Source organism: Hordeum vulgare, chromosome 2H, assembly GCF_904849725.1.
Source record: "Hordeum vulgare subsp. vulgare chromosome 2H, MorexV3_pseudomolecules_assembly, whole genome shotgun sequence".
Taxonomy (NCBI): Eukaryota; Viridiplantae; Streptophyta; class Magnoliopsida; order Poales; family Poaceae; genus Hordeum; species Hordeum vulgare.
This window is the reverse complement of record NC_058519.1, coordinates 12,155,336-12,164,937: the sequence shown is the minus strand read 5'-3', so window position 1 is coordinate 12,164,937 and position 9,602 is coordinate 12,155,336. Positions and strand designations below refer to the sequence as shown.

Sequence of the window (9,602 nt, the reverse complement as noted above, 5' to 3'; positions counted from 1 at the left end):
GGACCTCCTCTGTAAGGCTCTCATGCTCTACAAGGTGGAGCTGATTAAGTTGTATCACGTGGCTGTGTCCGCTTTAGCGTTTTGTTACAAGATATGACCTAATAAATTGCCGAATGGCAACAAAAATGTTAAAATGTTTGTTGGGACATGTCCAGAAGCTCATAGTTCTAAAACCCTCCATGACACAAAGCTAATGCACATGGGAAAACGGAATGTCAATTATATAACTATTTCAGCTACAGAACATTTTATTTATTAAAACACATTCCAATTTCCTCATTGTTATTGGCAAAGAGCATTTGATTGATTGATATATCAAGATGATACAACCGTATAGTAATATTAATCCCCGAGTCTTGTGTTTTTTGCAGTAGATTTAATAAAGCCGGGTGAGAAACCTAGTTTTTAAAAGACTGCGGTGACTTCGTAAAATCTCAACATGCAATGTCGGTTTAGTCTGTCGAAGGTGTTCATAGAGGTAGGATGCGCATGTGTATGTTTATAGAGATGAGCGTATGTGAACGACGTTGATTATACCGTGTCAAAGAAATGCACTTCTGCATATACATGTGCATTTAGCAATACCCATTAAATCATCTCGGAAATGGATAAAATTCATGGACTAAGAAAGCAAGCACATACGCTAGACGATGGATTGGCAGTTGACCAAATTGAACAAACTCAGGCTTTCCAAGGTAATAGTCACTAGTAAGCTGTATTACACATAATCATGAGAAGGCGAGAAGCTCGTCCAAGTAGTCGGCACCGAGGTCCTCCAGCTCCACGATAAACCGCTTGTCTTTGGCCACGATCATGTTGCTCCTCCGGCATGTCGCCGCGTCGTTCGCTATCTCGGTCTTGCTGCGCCTTCTTCTCTTGGAGTGGCGTCGTTTGAGGGCCAGCACGGGCGAGCCGGCCGCGCCTGTGCCGGTGGCGCCGAGGGCACGGAGCGACTCCTGGACGCGCTCCAGGGGGAAGTTGAGCGCCGTGGCCGCGCCCCGCGAGGAGAGCGCCGCCTGGTCATAGGCCATGGCAGCGTCCTCGGCGGTGCCGAAGGTGCCCAGCCAGACCCGCGTGCCGCCCCGCGTCGAGTCCCGGATCTCTGCAGCGAACCGTCCCCACGGCCGCGCGCGCACGCCGATGTACGACGGCGCCGCCGACGCTGCTCGTTTCTTCGGCCGACGACTCGTTTCCGCACCGATCATGTCGCTGCTGCTCATGTCGGACGGAAACGAGTCCCGGGACGAGGAGGAGCTGCAGGAGGGATCAGCCTGGAAATGATTCCAGGAAGCTGGAGGGTTGTTCCGCCATGTTTCAACCATCTCACCGGCACCGCTGGTCAAGTCGTAGGACGGAAACGAGCCCAGTGATGAGATTGAGGAGCAGGAGGGATCGGTGCAGCCGGTGCAGTGGTACATGTCGCCGCCGTGGTTGTCCATGTGTGTGTGTTGTCAGCCCGGCCGGTGGGAACACCTCTGTCTGTGGGTTAATATATATAGAGAGAGATCTGTGGGTTAATATATAGAGAGTGAGAGAGCTGATGGAGCCTTGGGGCCTAACAAATTAGAAAGAAATTCTGTGTTGGCAAATAGGAGCAGCAGGACGGTGCCACTGCCACACCATGCATCGATCAGCTCTAAAAATGACAAGTTGGGAATGAGTCGTTTTCTCCGGAAAGTCTCCACTGTGTTGATTGAGGCTGTGCCTCAACCGAGGTTGGAGGGGGGAGTGTGGGACTGACGTAGGGCGGCTCAGTAAGACAAGGCTCGTGGGCGTCACCTCCTACCGTTGACAGCTACCATGAATGTGCTCGAATATCCGGCTAACCTTTTTTTTTTTTTTTTGAAATCTGGCCACTTTATTAATCAATGAGGATGTTCATAGGTATACGGTTTGGGTCACGAGGAGTACCCAACCAAACATATTTACCTGGACCTAGGTTATATACCGTTTAGGCAAGATTGTGAGCTTCGAAATTATGATTCCTACGATCATGGTCAAAAGAACAAAAAGTAAAGTTATTGCCACAATCCTTAATTTCATGACTATTGCGAGTGAAGACCCCTTGTTCTAGATTAATATCCATCATCAGGCCCAAGAATATCCGGCTAACTATTTGCGGGTAGCCGGCCACCGGCTGAATCCAGCCTCGATTGCCTCACACATCTACTATATCACTATTCTCTTTAGGATTGGAGGCCTCATAATTAATTAAGGTCTTCAATTGAAATTTGGTCACTTAATTTTGATCGGAAATAACAATTTTTCAACAAGTTTTTCTATTCAATTCATTATGCATCTTAATTTTGAAGTTTTTTTATTTAATTGAGGTACTCGATTTGGGATTGGGTTCATGATTTCAACTTGGACAACGATTTTAAAAATTATTCGTAGCAACCGACTTATAATAATACATCAAGAGAGGGGAAAGAGATGATCATTTACGTACACACACTATTGGATGAAGCTGAAGGGCTAGTATGTGTGGGATGACATGACCTTTTGATAAAAAACTTGTTATACATTTTCTTAATTTGAGACCTTGTTATACTAGACTTAATTTGCATGGTATGTATGGATGATTTGTCCTATTTCCTATCCGAACTTTGATGAATATCGTCCGGTTTGCATGAATTTCGTCTTATTTATTAAAATGCGGGCTGAAATGTGTGCGGCTACGGTTGGATGTGGCCCTCTCGCATCTGTTTCCGCGGACTGGTCCCCCTCCCATCCCCACCCGCGTCCGCGGACGGATGCGAGAGGAAATTCGTCGATTGCAATTGGAGATGCCCTAACCATGATCATTGTTTTTTGTTAGAAACACAGTACATAAACAGACCCTACATACACGGATGCACGCTCACCCCTATGAGTCGATGACCCATACATAGAGATGCCTCGTCCCCGAGGCGTCGGGCTCTGACTCGGATCTCAACTCCGACATGGGTCATAGGTTGTCTAGTGCTACTGTGAGGTGTGCCCGCCATGCAAGACAGAGGGTGTTGGTCGCCGCCGCAACCCTTGCCGCAAGACAGATAAACTAAAATCAAGGACTCTACTACATTTTTATGTGCAAGTGCAAATTTCACCCTATGTATTGTGGGCTTATTTATCTTACTTGCCCAACCGGAAGGCATCTTATTTTTATGTGCATGTATGTAAATAGAAGGAGCGTTGGGAGCTATAAAACTTCGGTTGACCGCACATATTGACTTTCCTTGTTCTTGCTCCATGAATTCTCTCTCTAGGCATAGTCAATCTCAACCTTCTTGGTTAGAAGGAGAAGAAAGTCCCCCGTCTTAGTCTTGGTCGTGCTCCTTTGACATGAAGAACCAAAGTAAATTGTAACCAATACTGTTTGACCAATAAATTCAAAAATCCGGCATCAATCGCCTTTTATGGCTTTATCCCCTATACGTCTAACTGATTGCTAAAGAAAAAGATAAACTTGCACCCCCAACCGTATTAGGCTCCTCTCGCAACCATCGTATGCATACTAAAGCAATTTACAATGCTACAAAATGTACACGCACACAAACCAAGACGATATGTCAATTAATGTCAAGAACATGGACTTGCGATTCCACGAATCTCCTTGCACCTAGTATCATTTTGCCTTCTTTGCTTTATATATAAAGTAGGACTGAAGCTTTTTTCGGTTCATAGCTACAAAACCACAAGAATTATGATGCACATTGTCATTATTGGTGGTGGCATGATCTTACCACCCACATTTCAATTATTGAAATGGCTTGACCATGGCCACAGGCTAGAGCTGATACACTTAGAATCATGTGAATGTATGCCCTCCGTCGAATTGAAACAGGAGGAACCGGTTCATCGAATCTGATGAAGGTATAACCCATAACTCTATGTCTCATCACCATAGAAGTAGAAGGAAAAAAGAAGAGGTGCCCTAGGCCCTAGACATTGATCTCCTCCCACTCCCAACCTTCTGGCTCTAAAGTGCCACAGGGGCTGTCGAGGGCTTCATCATGTTGCCAACCTTTCCCTGCTACCTTTCTCTTTGGCGCCCTGGAGATAGCCATCAATAAGCCCACACGTCCTCCAACGAGGGTGGCAACAAGGTTTCGACCGCTCTGCATATCAAGCGTCGGGTTTTTGTATGGCGGTGGTGCTTAAGCTGTAGAGGCTTTTACGGGTTCCGACCAGTCTCCTTAGTCAAGCCAATGATGTGGCGACGATCGGAGTGGGTCTTCGTGCATGGGTTGTCTGGTCATCCCTCAATGTTTAAAGATTGAGGCTCACTCTCCTCCTCTATGTCACCTCATCGACAGATCTAGCCACCAATGGCCATCGATCATTGAATATGTCGTTGTTTGGTGGTCTGAGACTGAGATAAATGGAAATCTTTGGCCGTCTTGGTGCTTTCATCTCTAGGAGCACCATCGAGGTCCCTTTTCCATAACCCCCCTCGGGTGAAAACCTATTATCTGTCTCGGACTGGGCGACTTTGGCATGTGGCATTGTGTTGTCCCTCTAGAGGTGCTATGGATAGGTGGGAAGTAGGTGTGTGGTTTTAAGTGTCTAATTGCGGTATCCGCATTAAGGTTTGACAAATCCTGCATGCTCTATTGTTTTCTTATGTTGTGTATGCTCACCTTTGTGCATGCTCATGTTTGTCACTAGGTTGGCGTCCTCAATTCTCGGCTAGAGGTGATATGGTTCCTCTTCCGGGGATAGCAACATGGCAGACGTGATGAGTTCCTTGGCCAGTCACATAATAGTGGGGTTCTCTATTGATGCCTGTCGCCTTGGTTCAAACTCTCTGCATCATATTCTTCACCGACCTCTTCCACTACTTTAACCCTTTTGGCATGGTTGTGCGTAAGCAACGTAGTGTAGCTGACTAGGCGTGCTCATCGCGTCATGGTAGTTGTGCGTAGTTCTTCTGCCTTGTGAACATGAGGCATGTGTCTCTCCTAGTTCTAGGGCGAGCGCCTACTTTGAGCTAGTTCGAGCTTTACCCTGTGAACTCAAACCGAGCCTAGCCTAGCCTGAAAAATACAAGCACTGTCATTTTCTATTGAAGTCATTAGTTCAATAATTAATTTGCCGGTTGGCGTTGGACATGCCCTTACCCCCTATCTTTACATGCCCTTACCCCCTATCTTTACATGTGAGTTGAGAAGGTAAGAGTTAATCAGATCACTAATTAATAAGATGAACGATTCAGATTTATCATATACTCTTACCTTTCACGTTAAAAGAGGGGGTAAGAGGAAGCATGTTAAAACTGCTCCCTCGAAGTGGGTTGACAGCTCCATTATAATCCTACTTCTTTCTTCTACGATGCTCAATCAGGCGTGGATGGTGTCATCATCTTCAAGATGCTCTTTTCTTTTAGCTTGTTTGCTTTATTTGTGCAAAATGTGTATTAATTTGTTCGTTCATCATCTTCATATCTTTCGCCTTTTGAGGTTTTATTAATTTCATTTATCATGTTTCGTCTAATGAAACACTGTAATTACTTAGAGGCCCTCCGGCTCCACAACCCAACTCCCGGAGTTGATGGAGCAGTAGCTAAAAATCGTGGAGCGGGGGAAAGGATGCTCCATAGATCCTCAGATTTCAGAGAGCCGGAGGATAACCGAACAGCTCCTTAGTCACCAAACCGGACAAAACCCAGGTATACTTCCACTTAATTACCTCACGAGAAGTAGCTGTGTTTTGGCAGCTCCTCACACGGGCCTCTCAAAGCTACTAAAAGCCTACAACCAACGTACGCACTGTTGAAGTGTTGATAGCATTATTAGTTTATATACTGTATATACTAGTAGTAAGCTGTACTACAAGTAATCCTGAGAAGCTCGTCGAGATAGTCGGCGCCGAGGTCCTCCAGCTCCACAGTGAACTTCTTCTGCTTGGCTATGACCTTGCTCCTCCTCATGCATGTCGCCGCGTCGTTCGCTAGCTCGGCCTTGCTCCGCCTCCTTCTCTTGGAGTGGCGCCGTTTGAGCGCCAACACGGGCGAGCCGACCACGCCTGTGCCGGTGGCGCCAAGTGCCTGGAGCGACTCCTGGACGCGCTCCAAGGGGAAGTTGAGCGCCGTGGCGGCGCCCCGTGAGGACAGCGCCGCTTGGTCGTAGGCCATGGCGGCGGCCTCGGCGGTGCCGAAGGTGCCCAGCCACACCCGCGCGCCTCCCCGCGTAGAGTCCCGGATCTCCGCCGCGAACCGTCCCCACGGCCGTGCACGAACACCGATGAACGCCGAGGCCGCTGGCTTCTTCGGCTGCCTCGTCTCCACCTCAATCGTCTCGCCGTTGCTCATGTCGGAGGGAAACGAGTCCCAGGACGAGAAGGAGGAAGAGGAGCTGCAGGAGCGATCAGTGGCGCCGCCCATGCAGCCGCCGGCGTAGTAGTGGTTGTCCATGTCCATGTGTGTTGGCCCAGCCGGTGGTTATGAGGTATTGTGGTGTGTGATCCCGGTGGATGGGTTAATATATATAGAGCAGAGAAGGCGTTGGGTTTCACAAATAGGAGACCTTGGACGGTGCCGGTGCCACCATCGACATAGACCAGCTCTGGAAATGTCGAGTTGGAGGTGCATGTGGTGGTCGTTTTCACTGGAAAGTGACTTCCATGATTTTGGGGGTTGAGAGGGCCTACGTAGGGCGGCTGGATAAGACACACCTCCTGTGCGTCACCACTCCTCAATCTGATTTTATAACCTGCAGGACCTCCCGATCGAAAACCCTAACCTGGCGAAGTACGATCGGTCTTGGGTCGCGGAGACGGCAAGAGGTCGAGGTCGAAGAAAACCGGAGAAGCTTCGGAGATGCTCGGTCGGGCCTCGGGGTGTGACGTGACCAGCCGACGGCGGCAGCCCCCCCTACTTTTCGCCGTGACGACACTTGCCATTTCCCGGCCGCCTAAGATCGAGCTGCCATGCCAGTGCGGTCACCTCGCCGGTAGCTAAAACCTTCCTGAAGAAAATAGACAATGCATGCCATCTCCCAGGTTCGCCCGGACAGTGCCATTCAAGGGCAGCTCTTTTCTCGGGCAGGCTGCGATCGATTAGTGCTAATTGAGGGATTATTGTTGAAATTTGGAGGTGGGCTTTAGGCCCATTAGAGAATTTCAGAAAAATCTCCAAGGACCCATGTAGGTGGTGGCATAACAAGGTGGTGGGAGTTTAGTCCCACCCCGTTAGTGGAGGAGAGTTTGGACCCCTTTATAAGGGTCTCTCTTCCACATGCTATAGGAGAGTGAGAAGAGAAGGTGCCCTCGCGCACTCCTCCTCCGCCGCCATGCATGCCTTGTCACGACGCGGGTTGCGGGAATGAGCCGAGCCGAGCTCATACCTACGCGCTTATTTTTGCCGGTCAGGAACGGAGAATACGTAACGGACAAGGCACGATCCGAGACGTCGGATCGTGGCTGTTACCGACTCGGACATGGGCTTGACCCACGTCTCTCCATCCAGCCGCCTTTATAAGCACGCGATCGCCTATCCTAGCCGTCACGAGAATCAGATCACATCTGCCTCACGCGTTCGTTCCTTGAACTGCTGCTGCCGCCGGCGACTCCGTCCCGTTTACCGCGTACACGGTCGACGGGAGAGCAGGCCTCCGAATCCTCGCCTCTCCGGTTCCTATACGGGAGAGGGGCGATTAGGTTTTTGGGGAGCGATCACGCGACTGCTCGCCTCCGTCCGTCTGCTTCGTCTACGTCCGCGTCGCCCTCGTCATCGCCATGTCTTCACCAAGCGAAGCTGACCGTCTCCGCGAGGAAGCCGAGAAGAAGACGGCAGAGGATACTGCCGCCGCCGCCGCTGCTGCTACGGCCAACTGGCCGATTGGAGGGTATGACTCGTTTATCCTCATGTTCGTATTTATCCTAGCAGTACTACTTGTTTGCATAGATGTATCCACTATATGCGTAGTATGTGCTAGGTTAGCTCAAGATCAGTATGTCATTAGTCTAGTCAATGTCATGCTAGTTATTATTTCGTGGATTAATATACTCGGAAAATTGCCTATTTACTCAACAATTATTCCAGTCAACTGGAGTATCTTGGAATTTGTTAAGCCCAGCCTGTACTCTCAATAGATAAACCAAATTCAAGGAGTGTACTACGTTGTTTCTATCTGGTGAACTTTCTGCGCCTGTTCCCTCGAGTATTATTTAATGTGCAAGTGCAATAATTCTCTCTGGAATATTATGGACTGTTCGTTCATGCTGAATCGAAAGGCATCTCTTGTATCGATTGACTTCCTTGTTCAAGCTCCTTGAATTCTCTCTGTGGGGTCAATGCTCAACGTTCTTAGTAAGAAACGGAAGAAATCACCCACGCCCCCCAGGTCATGCTCTTTCAAGATGATGAAGAGACAATTAATACGGATTGGATGGAGCACTACTGTATCTATGAATCACCAAGGTAGGTTCCGTTTAGCCACATTGAACGTGGACAGTAAAAATTGTTAGACATTGTAACATTAAGGGTGCGTGTTGTTTAAGTTAGGATTGATCTTGTAGATATATTCTCAATCCTAACCTCCTTGTAAATCTTGTGTATTCGGTTGGCTTAGGCCCTATATAAACACGCATACGTCCCTGCATAACGCATACGTTTCTACCCCAGTAATTCTCACATGGTATAAGAGCCTCCCTCTTCCCATCTATGTCCAACCCCTCCTCCTCCACCACCACCGCCGCGATGAACTCCTCCACCTCCCTTGCTGCCCTCGACCACACAATCACCGAGAAGCTTTCCCGAGAGAATTTTTTTATGTGGAAGGCACAAGTTCTTCCCCCACATCAGGGTTGCCGGCCTGATGGGGTATCTAGATGGTACCTCTGCGGCACCCCCTGCCGTTCTGACCACGGAGATGGAGGTCTCCGGGAAGAAGGAGTTGATCTCAGCTCCCAACCCGGCGTACACCGCGTGGTACAGTCAGGACCAACAGGTCCTGACTTTCCTCCTTGCATCCCTCTCCTGGGATGTACTCCTGCAAGTCCACACCGTCACCACCTCCTCCGGCGTGTGGCAGATGATACTCATGCTGTTTGCGGCACAGTCCCATGCTCGCAAGATTCAACTTCGCGGCCAACTATCTACATCCCGCAAAGGTGATCTCTCCGCTGCCTCCTATTATACTAAGATGAAAGGCTTCGCAGATGAACTTGCGGAGGCCGGGACTCCCGTTGATGAAGATGAGGTTGTCTCCCATATACTGCACGGTTTGGATTCGGATTACAACTCCTTTGTATCTGCAATCTCAACCCGTGCAGCAGCAGACAACCCCATCGGCCTCGGTGAGCTGTTTTCTCTACTCCTCTCTGCCGAAACAAGGATTGAATCCCAAAACACTACTGCCGCCCACTCCATCAACCTCGCCTCCAAAGGGGGCGGCCGTGGTGGCCCTGCTCGATCTTCTGCTGGCGGTGGTGCCCCCTTCAACAACACTTTCGGCACCACTGCCGCACCACCAAGAGGAGGCGTTGTTCATCCCCAAGGCCCGCTCATTTGCCAGATCTGCAAATATGCTGGTCACAGTGCTTGGTCCTGCAAAAAGAGCTTCGACAAGACCTTCAACAACAACCCCAAGCGTCAAGGCAATCCTCCCAAGTCTGCCAAT

At 49.2% G+C, this 9,602-nt stretch overlaps 2 protein-coding genes and 1 pseudogene across 2 annotated transcripts; 1 reads left to right on the top strand and 2 right to left on the bottom strand.

Annotated features, from left to right (window-relative positions):
• Positions 1-728: 728 nt before the first annotated feature.
• LOC123429160 (ethylene-response factor C3-like) lies at positions 729-1,439 on the bottom strand. Its single transcript, XM_045113221.1, has one exon. It carries the CDS (start codon positions 1,437-1,439, stop codon positions 729-731), a length of 711 nt encoding a protein of 236 aa, XP_044969156.1.
• A 4,355-nt stretch (positions 1,440-5,794) lies between these two features.
• Positions 5,795-6,394, bottom strand: LOC123424934 (ethylene-responsive transcription factor 15-like). Its single transcript, XM_045108618.1, has one exon. It carries the CDS (start codon positions 6,392-6,394, stop codon positions 5,795-5,797), a length of 600 nt encoding a protein of 199 aa, XP_044964553.1.
• A 2,770-nt stretch (positions 6,395-9,164) lies between these two features.
• On the top strand, positions 9,165-9,248 carry LOC123433774 (annotated as a pseudogene).
• Positions 9,249-9,602: the final 354 nt, after the last annotated feature.

Bases quoted from the DNA above. Each gene is read 5' to 3' on its own strand.
- LOC123429160 (XM_045113221.1), bottom strand. From the start codon at position 1,439: ATGGACAACCACGGCGGCGACATGTACCACTGCACCGGCTGCACCGAT.
- LOC123424934 (XM_045108618.1), bottom strand. From the start codon at position 6,394: ATGGACAACCACTACTACGCCGGCGGCTGCATGGGCGGCGCCACTGAT.